This window comes from Rattus norvegicus, chromosome 7, assembly GCF_036323735.1.
Source record: "Rattus norvegicus strain BN/NHsdMcwi chromosome 7, GRCr8, whole genome shotgun sequence".
NCBI classification, from domain to species: Eukaryota; Metazoa; Chordata; class Mammalia; order Rodentia; family Muridae; genus Rattus; species Rattus norvegicus.
Genome location: NC_086025.1, coordinates 44,070,863 through 44,087,276, shown reverse-complemented (window position 1 = coordinate 44,087,276; position 16,414 = coordinate 44,070,863). Strand labels below are relative to the sequence as shown.

Below are 16,414 nucleotides of genomic sequence, written 5' to 3'. Positions count from 1 at the left end.
GTTTTTTAAACGGATGAAATTTAAGTTAGCTATAGCATGACAACGAGCAGAGAAAGCTCTTAGATAAAATATTTAATTATCATATTTATTTATATTTTCACCTACCATACCTAAATTTTAAGAACATCTAAGAACTTTCGGACTAGATGTGTTTAGACACTTGGTTCCAAAAGGAAGAATTTGTTCACGATCTCGTTTTTTATATTAGAAGATAGATACACAAATCGGTAGAGAGTTAAACAGACAGACGGATGGACAGATTGTCTGACCCTGTGATAACGTATTTACTTTGGTTATCCCGTAAATGAAACAACACTACCATAATTTTTGACTCTGAAAAAAATTATCTGTTAATAAATTTCTTTGGAAAAAAGCTGTCTTTGGGAGCATTATGTCAAATGGAAAAACCTGCATGATTAGTGTTTGTATTTCTGTGTCCGAAAAATGAAATTCACTATTTCCTCAGGAAGTCATAGACCATGGGGGGTGGGGGATAATGCATGCTGTAAAATATGCTGTCCATATTATGGTCACTGTGGACCAGCCTTTGCTGTTATTGAAAAGAGCCTTTATTTTCAGACTATTGTCCAGGGACTGTTTTAGGCCCATCACTGTGTGGAGTGACCATTTATACGTGGTGTGATTACTGCTCTGTCTCTAACTTGCCCATCACTTTTACCTTCCATTCAACGCCTGCCAATCTTCCCTCCATGATCTGTGCTGCATCTCCCTCTGGTTTGGTTTTCACTGCACCATGCTTTTATCTCAGCCTACAATTGGCCTTTCTCCCCCTAGGCTTGATTCTTCTAGTGCCATGGAAGAAAAAAATCTTTTAATAGAATGCGTGAGTGATTGTCAGGGCTTGATTCTTATGCCTCTAGCTTTTGTCTGGATATCCGTATGCATCTCTCTTTCTGGTTATAGCTCCATTTCCTCCGTGTATAGTGAAGCTGAGTTGTGCCAACCTCAAAGGACTGAGTGTTTCGTGAGAATGAGTGTTAAAACTGACATGGCTCACAGAAAGGAAACAGACAATCCATGCTTCTTGTTACTGATAATTGCCTAAGGTGGCATGATCAGCCTATGTGGGAAATTAAGGCCATGTTTTAGATTAATTTACACTTAAACCATCTTCTTAACTTTGAACCAGGGTTGAAAACTGCTTTTATAAAACTACGAATTGCTACCTCTGCTTTATAGAGGGGAACAATTCTAGTCCCATCAACTGTTTTTCTCTCTGTTTCAATTATCAGGATTCTTTTTTTTTTTGGTGCAAAATAAGTAACTATTCTTTCTGTTTAGAATCAGGAAGCTTTTTAGTTTCTACTTTACACCATATTCAATCACAACTCAAATTCATCCTTCAGCTATATCTCACATTTTATCCTTCCTATTATAATTCCAGGATCCCTCCTAAGAAAACTCACTAGTTTGTGTTTCAACACAATGTGAATAAACCTTAGGTGTTTACTAATTACAATTTTTACTAATTTAGAATTTTTAAAGATATGAATTGATTTGGTCCTATAAAAATGCAGTATGTTAGGTGTTTGTCTAGCGTTTTGTCTCATTACAAATGTGTAACTCTATATTCTTGCCATACATTCCACAGTAATTGGAAGAACAAAGGTTTTAGGTGTAGATAAATTAAGCACTGTGCATCACAGGATAAGAGACAACATTCATTCATCATTAACAATGTGTGAAGCCTTTTCTAGCTCAAGTGCAAATGAACAAATGAATCTATCTATCTATCTATCTATCTATCTATCTATCTATCTATCTATCTATCTATATAAATATATAAATTAATTTACTCTCCACAGTAACTCACTACGATGTATATTGACACACAGGAACACAGGAACAGATGCTACTTAGAATCAGAGCACTGGAGGAGAAAAGCTAAAGTTTAAACCCCAACAATCCGGCCCCCAAATCAGAAAGTTTTAAAATACTAAATAAAGAGGGTAATTACATTTTCTCTGTTGTCGGTAAAAATGAAAATACTATCCCAGCTTTCCTTTCCTGTGGCTCACGAATTTATGTAACTAAGCGATCTTTCTCTCCTTACTGTTCTACATGGTGGTTTTTATCACCCGGGGAAGACTGAGCTGTATTGCCATTCCTACCAGCTTCTGTGTATTAGCCAGAGAATGATGGCGATAGCTAACAGAACAAAAGCAGAATCGGTGAACTTGCTGGCACAGTGATTGTACACTTGTGTTGCTGTCATCTCCTAGTGGAAAGGCGTGTCTTGAGAGCTTATGGTATAGTGAACCTCACCGAATATACTTAGTTAAAAACTAAAAGAAATAGATGTGTGGCTTGAGAAAAGTTCCAAATGATTCGACAGTTAATCGATCAGTTCTTAATGTCGTGTCAGAGGCTATGCCTTCCAAATGAAGTCTTAGTAGGAAGTGTTCCTAGAGTTCACAGTTATTCATTGTAAAGTCTGTGAGAATTCAACAGACGACAGAGTGAGATTAATCTTCCCAGCGTTCAGCTGAAGTGTGGGCATACTATACGCGAGCATAAACTCACAGGTGTATAACACAAAGTATTTGGGAGGCAGAAGTAGGAAGATTATCAGTTTGATGCCAGCCTGAACTGCATAGGAGGTGAGGGTGCACTTTATTACTCTGCTATGAAGGAATTTGTATTTCTAGATCAAGCCTATGGATATCATACTAACGCAAACGTGAGTACTGTATGGTGCCGTCTAATCTGTGACACCAACCTCTGCATGCTGATAATGCATATCGCATTAGCATAATTATTCTGACTAGAAATATGCCAAAAATCCAATCAGGTGCTTCAGAACACTGATTACTTAAATATACAGCTAGCTTCGTAAATTTAAGTTTCAAATTCAACATTGACAATTTTGATTGATTTTTAGAGTAGAGCATACAGGAATAATATATATGGGAAGGAGTATGTGGGTGTAAGGTGATTGAATACTTTCATAGTAAGCTTTGAATTTATCCATATTTAAACCTTTTTTTAAAATTCTACATGCTCTGGAATATAGGAAATAGTCTCAGGGAAGAAATTGAATTTATTTATGAGCTTGAATTGGGATCTACATAATTTCCTCCCTCAATTTATTTTAAATTTGATCACTTTCAAAACCATTAAAAAGGAGCAAACACATACACAGACTGGGCTTATGGAATACAGTTAGTGATGCTGCTTTTGAAAACTGGAGGGCCTTGTACTACTTTCCATTAAGTGAGGCCATGTTTATTTGACACTGTCCTTCAAAAATCTCTACTCACTTCCTGTTCATCGCTGAAGATTTCCTGGAAGTAAATTTATAAATGTAAATGCTTTAAAAATGTTGTGCATGTTTTGCCTGACTTTTACTTAAAAACTCTGTTTTATGAAGACCCTAATTTTATTTCTAATAATAGGATTTTAATTTCTTTTCACTCTTTTAAATTTTATGATAATTTGGATCAAATCTGTTAAAGTTAAAATAGAATTCTACCATTTTACCTCTGCCTTTTCCTTCTTCCGACCCTTGTGGCCCTCCTTTCTACCTTGAGATGCAATGTCACAGCTTTCTTTTCCTTAATTGTTACACAAACCCCGAATCTTTCTCTACCCAGCCAGGCCCTGATACCTAAACATATTTTAATATTCTAAGTATATAAATAAAACCTGTTCAGTCTATATACTGTTATATGCTCATTAGCCTATATGATGTTATACCCTTAGTCTATGTACATACACACACTTTGCCATATACATATATGTATATTTACGTATACATATTTACACACACACATAAACACAAACACACATTATTTCCAGATGACCGTTTGTATTGGATAACCAATCGATGTTCTCTTCCCTGCAGAAGGATATTTCTCCTTTTTTCAGCATTCATTAGTTGCCTATAGTTCTTTGTCTTCGTGTGATTTCTCCATTCCATGAGAAAGGGGTTTTAAGTATGAAACTTTTGTTTGAGAAATATGTTTGGAATCACTAAAAAAAACTCATTAGAATAATAAACACTCAGAAAAGGCACAGATGTGGCTAAAATCTAGGGTTGCCTGTGACATCATGAACACTGTGCCGAGGAGATACAACACTGAACCCGTTCCAGCTAGGTAAGTCCTGAAAGCAGACAAATGAGTTTCTTTCCTGAAGATAACATTGAAGAAGTGAACCACATGCCCAAGAAAAGTTCATTTTCAGACATGCAGTACAAAGGGACAAAACTCATATTGAAAGCTCCACTTGAGGCTTACAGAGCTCCCATTAATTCCTGAATCCAGACTCAAGAGCTAGTGGAATAAAGCCTGCAGGGTCACTTTGCATGCATCCCATAGAAGTAAGCACTAACAGTGTCTGAAAGGCCAGTGTAATTCAAATGTAAATATTTCTCTGAACCAATGATCCCTTTTTCTGTGTATAAATGAGTGCCCATCGTGGTGAATTTCACTTTAGGTCAGAGGCAGTGCAGTTTGTGTTACAACTAAAAAGAGAAGTACTAAAGCTAAAACAAAATAAAAGATGGTGCTGAAAACCAACACATTCAGCAGTCGTTGTGAGTCAACTTACCCCGATGTGCTTTTCATGAGATGGGGAAGGATGGGTGAAAAAGAAAAGCACACAAATGTTAATGGATACATTTCAATCCAAAGAAAGCCATGGAATAAAACAACAGCATCATTTCAGAGGTGAGAAATCTCTTAGGAGAGCACCATGGTGCCTTAGAAATTATTTCAGTAGTGGTAGTACTGTTTTTATTCCACCATGATTAACACACTATGTCCAGAAGGCTAATTAAGCTGAAGGCAGGTCTGGTAGTTGACCAATAAGTCTGTATTCAGTATGAGCCACTCTGAAACATGCAAGGCCAAATTTTCTTAGCCTCTAGTACATCCCAGGAGGAAAGCAAAGGACATCCTTTTCCTGGGGTCACATCTGTGCCAAATTTTAAATAAGCAAATTACCTAACTGAACAATCAACAATTTTTTAAGGCCGTTATAAAAAGCTCAAGAAAAAGTGGAAAGCAGAGAGCCACACCTTAAGGGAAACAGGTACTAACTTAAGGATCAGAAAAATTGGGTTCCTTATTTCATTCATATTTTGATCAAATTGCTATCAGGTGCTTTATTCGACTTTATCCAGTTGCAGAAATTTTACTCTAGCAAGTTCTACAATAACCATTATTTAAAAAAGCCATGTGCACCTGTAATAAGAATTGAAGAATGTACAAAGACACGTTGATTAATCTTCTGTTGTTTTATTATACTTGATTTTATCTACGGTATAAAGCAAATACTAAATTTAATCCAATTATGTGAATTTTAGTGGGAGCTTTAGTTCCTTCAATAGATATTTACAAACGTTGCTTAGAAAAGGTGCAAGCCATTTCAATCCGACCTTCGTTTTGAACTCAGCCAATTTCTCCCTGGAGGTATTAGAGGCATTTGGAAAAATATGGCAGTTAAATAATCCAACAAAAAGCCATGAGAATAATATTTTAAAATTTCTACACAAAACATAGAATAATTCATAGAAAATGAAACTGCTTCTACAACTTATAAACTATATTCACTATAACAAAATGTGAGGCAGAAACTCCTATTTCAGAAATTAAGCAAAGTAAAGCACTTCCGTTTTGATTGCAAAGCTATTTATAAAGGAAAGCTGGATGCGTGGTAGAACACGCTGCACATGCCTCTTCCAGTGGCATTCATTCAGAGAAACCAGGGAGCTTTGAGAAAAATGCATATTCTTTGGCCTCAGATCTGGGACAGCTGCAGCAAGCTCTTTAAGTTTTCTTATAAAGCAAAACGTAAATGTCTAAAAGTTGGCAACACAATATCCTAAGAAACTTAAGTCACTCCTTTTCCCATCAGACATGGAACAGAAATAAGGTACGACCTAAAAAAGAGATAATTTAACACATGTTAACAGGGTTTCTTAACAACACATCTGTGCTGTACTGTGAACGTTGAACAAAAGGCGAAAGGCAGTTTCTGAGTGGTCCAGGGAAACTGCCCAGTAATCTGGGATGAATCGTGACCGTGAGCAAAGGAATCGTCCTTACCCTGATACGCAATTGAGGCACCATTTTTCAGTGACACAAGGTGATTACATTTGTCCACAGCACTAATAGTTCTAAGGTCTTCGTTTGTCGTACGTTTAAACATTATAGATTGTATGGTGATGTCAAAAAATTGAAATATAAAAATAAAAGAAATTATAAAAAATCTACATGAAACACAAATTTCAAAGCAGAGTTAATAGTTGTCAAAGTTTCTTATCAGTCTTTAATTTCTTTGGTATCTCATCAGTCACATGGAGTTCCTTCTCTTCCATACTCAATGAATTCTCACTTGATATGTTACCTTAGAATATTAAGCATTTCAATTTCAGCCCAGAAATGTGGTAAGTACGAAAATGTATAGATGAGAAATGACAAATGTCTCAGAGATTGAATGGTATTAGTTTAACTAAGAGGAGTAGAGAACATATATATATATATATATATATATATATATATATATATATATATCCTCTTCTATATAAGGTGCTTACTTTTTCCTTTATAAAAAGCATCACTCACCCTTTCCCACAATAATTTGCTTCCAGTAAATTGTGAACATTATTATTTTAATGTATATTCTATTGTTCCAGCAGTACAAGGATGGCAATATGCATTTTGTCAAGAATAGGCTTTCTTTGGTTAAGGATCATTGAGTGTAACAATCAAAGATGGTTTTGTGGATTCATAAAGAAATGCGTTATGTTACTAATGAAAAAACAAATCCAATAGTGATCTGTTTTTGGAAAGTTTAATTTACATTCAGCCCCAACAAATACCACGTTGTGTGTGTATGTGCTTGTGTATGCGTCTGTGTGAGAGTGTTTGTGTTTAAGCTTGTTGGTGTGTGTACGTGTGTGTGTCTGTGTGTTTCTGTGTGTGTTTGTATCTGTGTGTATGTTTGTGTATATGTGTGTACTTGTTTGTGTGTGTATGTGTGTGTGCTTGTGTGTGTTTGTATATGTCTGAGTGTTTCTGTGTGTGTTTGCATCTGTTTGTGTGGGTGTTTCTCTGTGTCACTGTATGTATGTGCGTGTGCTTGTGTGTGTTTGTATATGTCTGAGTGTTTCTCTGTGTGTTTGTGTGGGTGCTTCTCTGTGTCGCTGTGTGTATGTATATGTGCTTGTGTGTGTCTGGGTGTTTGTCTGTGTGTTTGTGTGGGTGTTTCTCTGTGTCGCTATATATATGTGTATGTGCTTGTGTGTGTCTGTATATGTTGGTGTGTGTTTGTTGTGTGTGTTATTTTAAACAATGGAACTTAACCTTTTCAGTTGTCCCACTGGAGTCTATAAAATCTGCTAAAAATTTAGTAACTCTGCTTTTAAAATTTTTGAATTAGCCAAGTTTAGATTTAAATATTCAGATGAGAATCAGCTCACTTTGTAAGTCTCTTGCTTCTTGAGGTTGAAGTTTGTGAGTCACAAATATTTTAATTCATTTATCATCAGCAAATTCAGGAAAGAGTGGGTAGAAATTGGAATAAATGAGTGTAATAAAGATTGCATTTTGAATTGACTCAAGCATGTACTTAAACTCCTGAATTCTTCTCTAGTGAGCATTAACATTGTATCTTTGAGACTTGGAAACACTATATTTTTTTCCTTACTAAAGACACAGATGAGGTATGTTTGGAAGAATAAATCATCAAGTGGTTTAGGAAATAGGTAGAAATGGTCTTGGATAAGAAGAATGGTCTAGTTTTCTGGTGGTTATTTTCTCTCTGTCTTTCTGTCTCTCTCATTGGTTCATTGTAGAATGATAAGCAGAAGATGCGTGTAGAGGGATTAGAAAAGGATGATCTCACTAACAAGAATAGTAGAAAGTGGAAAGAGTATGAGTGAGAGAAAACGACCATCCTAGAAGGCAGGGAGACTCCACCAATGAGCCAGCTACACTTTGCCCACTGAGATTTTCTCCAGCAGATCAGACAGTACTAGTTACATAGTAGCAAATGCAAACCTATTGATGGTTAGGAACCAGTGAAAGTAGAATAAGAAATTTAAGATAGTCTTTCAGTTTATTGCAATTCTGTACATGAAATAATAGTTACAGAAGGGGCAAGGGAGGAAATAAGCGATATATTGAATATGGAAAGAAAGACATCATTAAAAGATAATTGCACTAATTTTTTTAAAAAAAAAACTAGGGTTGGGGTCAATGATCTGTTCAAATAGGTAACTTCAGAAGAATAGGTAGTATCTAGTGCTTCGTGTTCTTTATAAATGAAAAACAAAATGTCTAGAAGGTGTAGGTATCGCTCATCATAGCATTACTTCAAACAACTTTTGATTGTTAATAATGTCTTCAAGTAAATAGAATCCTTAAGGATCTTTTTAAAAAGACTGTGAAATCTTTATTTCCATAAGAATTTAACTATTTCTTTACAACCAAACCTATGTTGTCAACTCATATTTAGAACGTGCAGAATTTAAAGAATATACTATTGTATGTTTGCTCATGTATATATGTAACATTGCATACAATTTTAAGTGAGAAGCCATTGAGTATAAAAATTATTATTCCATAAAATGATGGTAGGCTAATGGGCTAATTCTGGAGAGAGATTTGCTTCATGAATGGACATGGAAAGGAGATACTTCTTCAAAGACTTTAAGAAATGTAAATACTCGAGAGGAATTGAGAGAAGGGGAGGGAGGGAAAACCGTAATCAGGATGTATTATGTGAGAAAGAGTTCTGCTTTCAATAAAAGAAAAGTAATTAGAAGAAATGTAGTTGATATTGCATAGCTGTTTTCTTCATATTGAATGTAATGTTTTATACACAGTAGAATGTGTGTATTACATTTATGTATGTATTATAACAAAAGGCATTGTTTCCTAAGCAAATACCTTTTCTAGTTTGAAACTGTCATTTTATTCTAAGTAGTACCTGGAACACTGTGCTTCCTCTTTCAAAATATTTTATTTTGGTGATGATAGTATGATTATATCATTTCTGCTTCACTTTTTTCCCTTCAAACCATCTCATGTACCATCTTCTTCCTTTTTGAATTTTTAATTTTTTCTTTAATTGTTGCTTCATTTATATATAGATATGTGTGTGTATGTGTGTGAATTTCTAAATCCATGAATATAAACTGAATCCGTGTAATGTCTCAGTTTGCATAACTCCACTTACTTGTATGTATACGTTTTCAGGACTGCCCATTTGGTATTGGATAACCAAGTGTTGTGCGCTTCTCAGGTGTACTATGTCTTCTGCTCTGTTCTTATAACTTACCTGTAATCATTTGTCCAGAGTTGAGACCTCATGAGATAGACTCTCTGACCACATTAACATTTATTGATATCCTCTTTGTTCAGTTCATGTATTGGCAACTAATTTTGGTCGGATTTCAGGAATACAGCATTTGGCCTTTCTAGGAGACTTCATGTATGGAGAAAAGCAGTTTCTATGCCACGGACTCCATGTGCTACAAGATTAATGCATGGAAAGTAAGCAGAATGATGCCTAGCCTTGTACCCTTTGGTTTCCGCCATGGTTACTGGGTTGTTGATACACATAAAACGTATATACTCATGATTGTGACAGAAAATATGAGGGATGAACTCGAGCAGAGGCAATGCACACAAAGCAGTAGAGGAGACCCTAACCAGTACATTGATAAGTATTTCAAAACAATGAAGTTCAAGATGATAAGCAGAACCGAATAGGGGTAACGAGATAAGCAGAAACCTGGCAATGTGAAGGTGTAGAGGTTTCGTGAAGGTACTTGAAAACGATCACAAGGATTCCAAGGAATGACTGGGGGACTTTACGCATTCAGAGATATAATTTAGATAAATGTATTTATCCAAATGCGAAGAATAGATTCTAGAGATTCTAGGAAGACAATCTGGAATAACAGAGAGCCTGGTATAGCATGAGGACCACAGCTTCAGAGACGCAAAGAAGCTGGTCTGAAAGGTCAAAAAGAGTTGTAGACGGCAAGATTTAGAGCAATGTTGGTAGTACTGTAGACTCCAGGCAGGAAGGATGTAACAAAGCAGAAGCCTAGGGAGCTTTGTGAACTGATGAGAAATTAGTATCTTTGTTTTCATCTAAAGATTTCTCTCTTTATTCAGTCCAAGCTCCTAATCATTAATTATTCTGGAAATGTATTTTCAAACCTAACCCTCAAGAGACTGGAGGCCCCAGGGAGTGGGGAGTTCTGTTGAGGTGGGGGGTGGGGGGGAATTCTCACAGAGTCGGGGCGGGGTTGGGGGAAGAGATATGGGATGTGGAACAGTCAGAGGGTGGACCTGGAGGAGAATAAAATCTGGAGTGTAAAAAAAAGATTAAATAAAATTAAAAAGAAAGAAAGAAAAAAGAGAATATGTGAGTTAGCTGGATTTTTTTTAAAGCATCCAAATGTTCTGATTTCATTTCTGAATTGAACTCCAGAAACTTAAAGCAAGGACAACTTAAAGAACGAGTAATGGACTTCAATCTCTCAAGGTAAAGTTGATTCGCCAATTTACCTCCTACCATGTTGACCTGTTCACCTGGTGTGGGTTGTGTATAATCACAGGTCCATTGCCCTTCCAGTTGTTCAGGCCTTCCCTTGTGGGCCTGTGATTACCCATAGCTCTGTGTTAAAGTTGCCTCAACTTCATCAGCTCAATAGCCTCTGCCTTTGGCTCCAGTTCTTATCAAAAGACCAGAAGAGGCCATATTTGATTGATACTGCTCTCGACAGTGCCTGGGGTCTCATTCTACACATTCAATACATGCCCAATCTTTCTACCAGAATTTGAAAGCATGTCTCGATGTCTTCTGACTATTTTTTCACAAGGTTCCTCTGAAACAGCACAAAATTAATTTCAAATATATTTCCCAGAACTTTATATACAAAGTCCACTCACAGCCTGGTTACTGCATAGAATTTTGATATTTCACCCCACCTTTGCTGAACATAATATTTCCTTTTAGGCATTGTGTGTTTTCCTATTTTATAGAAATTATCTCCCCATCTTCGAGGGGCTGCAGATACATATGTACATACATGTACATTTATATTAGTCTTGTGGCTGACAGCAGAATTATATAACTATTTCCACTGAAATTCATACATTGTGATAAATTTATTAAGGAGCTTATTGAAACACTTTATCTAAGATCTTAGGTGTACTTTCTCTTACAAAAGCTTGACAAAATTCTGTTCTTATTTAGCCACTAATAACAGTGCCTTGCTTGTCCTTTCCATTTTATTCAGTAATCATCAAATTATTTGTTCGGTTTCTTTTGTCAGGAATGTCATTGGTTTTAATCTTAAGGAATATGTTTAAAATAAGAACAACAGGTAGCTTTCAGTCTGGGGCACCTTTATTCCTTCCACAGGCTCCTAGCTTAGATAAATGGCCTTGCAGCCAGAAGAGCTTAGGTGCTGTTCTTTGTCCCCATGTGTGTCTCCTTGCAGACTTTTAAAATCGAAATGTCAGTAGCCTTCATGAAAAATCATTGGGCTAACCCTAAATGAATGGATGAGGTGTTACAATTCGTGAAATTTATCCTGGACTCATTTTTGTCAGGACTTATTTCGTCAAATAATAGGGATTTTAGTCAAACCTTATTAAATAATAGGATTTATTTATAAAATAAAGTTATTCCAGAATCTGTAAAATCCTGGAGTTTAATATCTAGTGAGCCCTTGTCATTTTAAGTTTTTTTAAATGAAAATATTTCTTGAAAACATAATGTGTCTGGATACTATATGAGTTCAATCACGCCTCTCCTGTAATCAGTTGTTATTCTACCAATTGGATCAAAATAACTCTCTTTTTTTTCTCACTCTTCCTTTCTTCAAAAAGGTCAGATATATGTATACAGATGTCTGGGTATACAGAAGAAAGCATTCCCGTTTGCCTTAACTTTAGCTTTCACGAATGAACAGGGAATTATTTTCCCTGGTTAGTCTCTGTGTCTTATTTAGTTTCACAAAATGCTTTTACCTGTCCTTGGCTGCAGCAAAACAGATCTCTGATGTGATGTCTGAGTTCCAGCATAGGCACAAGTCCAACTTCTGGGTTCTGAGTAAGAGCCTGAGACACATTTCCCCAGGGAACTCTTGGAAATATTGGGTTTACGTTCTAAGAAGTTCTACTATAAGATATCTTTTTAGTTAGCTGCCCACCAGAAGACTGTGACTGTACGAACCCTTGACTGCCATATACTGACTGAAGAGCAAATCCTAGGTCTGCATAATTTAACTGCATTTTAATAAACGTGCTTGTGAAAGCACATTGCAGAAATATGATCTCTTATTTCCATACGGAACTACCCTGTCTCTGGTGTCTCAGGAATCTGTTAGAAGCTCAGTAACTACCAGTCGCTCCTCTTTTATACTTTATGTAACAAGTCCATCTCTATATTGTACCTAGAAAATGCACGTACGTAACGGATGCTCTGCTGTTTACCTTCCCAGTACTCAGCACCACGTAGAAAGGAAAACACGCTCACACCTTTGAACACAAGTTCTCGACTACAACTCATTTATAAGTTAAAATCGGCTCACAGCTACTAGATAAATATTTATTGAGTGGAAAATGTTGCCGAGTTTTATGGTACCTTAGAGTATGAATAATTTAAGTGACATTTGCTTTGCTTAGAGATATGCTCATGCTGAACCTTTCAAATGCCAAAGATTAAAAGTGAACCATCTCAAAACATAATAAAAATTATGCATGGAAATAGAGCCTCAGGACTGTGATGGGAATAAATTAGCCGAATCTATAGAGCTTCACTTTGAGCTCTTTGAAGTTCTAATATAAAGATTCATTGGTGGTAATTAAGTTTGACTGCTGTGCTCCAAGGATAATGCTGCTTCTCTGAAGTGGATGCTGTTGCTAGCCGAACCGGGGTGTTAATTTCATTTTAATGATGTTTAAAAATTGATTCAGATACAAAAATCAATGTTCATTTAGCAGTGTTATCTGTTCAGGAGGGTGTAAAAAATTAAACAAAATTCATATAATATTTTTAAATTATAAATGAAGATGTGGGAGATTGTTTTTCAGCACATCTACTTCCTTCATTAAAATTTTTGATACAATGTTTAGAAGCCATGGGAAATATAACCACAAAAATTATGCTAAAATTTCAAGGACTCATAGTTTTGGAGATAAGTAGCCACTGAGTGACATTTCGATTGGTTTTTTAAAAGAGCCCGACCTCCTCATGGCTGTCTTCAGAGTTAGACACATTGTGTTATTCAAGCAGACATCTTTAGCTTTAGTCCCGTCAATATCAAGTTACTTGGGATCAAAGAAGACTCTACAAATGTGAACTCTTTGGATTAATATATGTTAAGTGGTCTAGAATAACAACTCTAAGGAGTGAAAATATAAAGAAAAAAGGCAAAAATGTACATATATTTATTATGACTGGGCTATAGATCATTGCTTGAGTGCTTGCTAGCCCCACACGCTCCTCCTGCATCATAATAAATAAAGCAACTTGATGGAGACACCATGGAGACAAACCTCGGCATATGCATGGGAAGAGCTTTCTAGAGTAGGTTAATTAAAGTGGGAAGAAGAACCCTAAATGTGGGTGGTGCTATATTCAGGGTTGGACTTCTCTTCTTAATAAGAAGAATAAAATAAGTTGAGCATCAGTATTGACCCCTTTCTACGTCCTAACTGGGAATGGAATGCAGTCAGCTTCCTCCTGCTCCCACCAATGCTCCACCATTAAGAGCTGTATTCTCTGAAACGAAATCAAAATGGACATTTTCTTCCTTACGTGGCTTTTGTTAGATATCCGGTAACAGCAGTGACAAAACCAACGAGGAAAAAAACCTTTAAAAACGCCAAATATATTCTTGACGTAAAATTTGGGTGATTTGACCCTCATTCAGAAGTTGAGAGGTCTTTGCTTTGTTGGATCGTTTGTCTAAACTAGTTCATATCTGGCTAATCCAGAACAGTCTGTGCTTTTGTGTTTACTGTCTATGTGGTTAGCCTTAACTTTGAAATCATCCCAATCAAGTAGCTGAATATTAAAAAAAAATGGTGGGTGGCTAGCAGAGCAAATGAGCACTTCATGGTCAAGACGACAGACAGGAAGGTGAGGGGGCAAAAATTCTTACTCCCAGCTGCTCTCATTGCCAATTTTAAAATAAGAGATGCCGGCTCCCATTGAATAGAAAAAGGCACCAATAATCCAGTGAGAGAAGACAGGGGAGGATGGTAGAATCTCGCTCTCAGACATATGCAGAGTGAGACCACATGACAGACAAGACAGCATTGCATGGAGAGAACATTCTGAGAATAAGTGGCTCAACCCTTTAAAAGATTAAGAGAGCCAAGGCAGGAACTGAATGAGGACTGCCAAGATTTCTGATGGGAAGTATTTGAATAAGGATGTTTCCGCTTGAGAACAAGCCATTGATATGAAATGAGAACAGCAAACTGAAAAGAATGTAAACCGAAAGGTAATTGATACACAACTAAACATCACTTCCTGATAATGTTCCAACGGAAATAAGTTTCATGCAAGTGCACACTAAATGTAAGATTTAATCACATCCTGTCTCAAAGCACTGACTACACACATATGCTAATGAGTTCTTTTTATAGAGTAGTCAATAAAAAGGAAAATATCTTATCTTTGTGTATTCTTTAATAAACTAGGTCCATTAGTTAGATTTGTTTTAAAATTTCATCTTCTGTTTTTAGAGTTATAATAAACTAGCCATAATATAAACAAAGGAGAGAAAAAAAGAAAGTTCTCCGTGGATAGCTATGAAATTAAAGATTTAACTTTCTTAATAGGATTATACAAATGAAGATATTTGAAGCTGGTTATGAGAAATATTGATATGTATCTTTAAGTTACGAGTAATTAAGAAACATTTCAGGACTTAACATTTAATCCTATTCAAGATATAACATTCTCAAAATATTTCTTTTCTAGATAAAATTTCTATTGGGTCTGGATAAATAGTTTCAGTAAATTACTGCCAACTAGTAAATAATTATTAATAAATGAGCCTGTGTTTTGTAAAAGTAGAAATATACTTGTCACAAACTGATATCTAGAGCAATGACTATTCCTTAGTGGGAGGAAGCAGAAACAAAAAAAAATCAAAATAAGTTATAAATGTTTTAGAGAGTGGAGAAGGAGCAACTCACAAAGAGACTGGGAATAAAGTGAAATTATAATGCTTTTAAAGGCTATGTTCTCAGGGCGATGATGCTTTATTTTTGTCACTGAAAATGTTACTATGCAGCTAAAAATACGTTATTTATGGAATCCCTTTCTAACAGCTGTTGAAAACGAAGATTTTTTTTCCATTTTACAAGTCATTTAAATGTTCCATAATACATGCGAATGGAAAGATAAACTATCAGTTTCCTGGCAGATGCCAGTCAGTCTGTTCCTGCCTAAGATAACTTTATACTCAGCCAGAGAAATATTGTTCCTTCTGAGTCCTCCTTGATGAAGACTAGAAGCATAACTGCCATAAGAGGGAACACAAAGTATCACTCTCGTTTTGTCGGGCCAAATCAGAACTTCTTTTGGCCTCAGTAGTGCTGTCCATACGACTTCTAAGTATACAGTAAATAATCACATTTTGAAGTCAGTGCTTTGGTCACTGGTTTCAATTATGTAGTTTCTTGTGTGGAAGAGTTTTATGCACATTTGAATCTTCGGTTAATTCTTATCATTTTGGTGAATCATGAGCACCAAGTGCTTGAGATAATCCAGGAACAGTATTAAGTGGCTTTAGTTCCTGTTTCTCTCTTCCTTGCAAAAGAAAAATGTTAGAGGAGCATAATAAAGTATTAGAAGAATGAGAAAAAAATAAACCTCCAAACCTACTTTTTCTTCAGCCTTCTGTCCTTTTCAGCTTGAGTGCCAAGTTTGCCTAAGCCCAGCGATTCCTGTGCTGCAGCTTCTGTCTCCATGAAGCCTCCTGTGGAGAAGTGACTTGATATCAAAGTAGAGGTATTTTGTTCATTCTGTAAGTTAACATCTCAAAGGATTATGGGTCCAACTGCTGAGAGGCGTGATGTCTCTCAGGATTGCCCTGCTCCTACTGTCTCCACATACATCAAAGGACAAGGTTACACATACAAATGCACTGAGAAAAATCAATGCAAAAAAGGACCTAACAGCGCTCATTCATTTTTCACAAGCAGAGATGTGGAAGATGGTAAATATGTATGTGTGCCAACAGGCAATCGTACAGCATTCAACACCCATGCCCATTCCTTTGACTTTTCTGGTGGAAGGTAAGAGTGAATAATTGAAGAGAGTGCTTGTCGTATCTCCCAGTGAGAGACATTCTGGTGAGTGGAAACCTAGATGTCTGCTTTCAAGTCCCAGATTTTATAGCATG

At 36.2% G+C, this 16,414-nt stretch overlaps 1 protein-coding gene across 50 annotated transcripts in view; it reads right to left on the bottom strand.

The window, feature by feature from the left end:
* Positions 1–16,414, bottom strand: part of Ppfia2 (PTPRF interacting protein alpha 2) — a 474,298-nt gene that overhangs the window by 39,279 nt on the left and 418,605 nt on the right. For 39 of the 50 annotated variants that reach the window (XM_063263774.1, XM_063263778.1, XM_063263775.1 and 36 more), the window contains one exon: positions 15,895–15,988. In XM_063263774.1, coding sequence (XP_063119844.1) covers positions 15,895–15,988 — 94 coding nt within the window. Of the gene's footprint in view, positions 1–4,572; positions 4,582–15,894; positions 15,989–16,414 lie in introns of all 50 variants that reach the window. The other 11 variants (XM_039079480.2, XM_039079475.2, XM_039079477.2 and 8 more) reach the window with 1 other exon arrangement.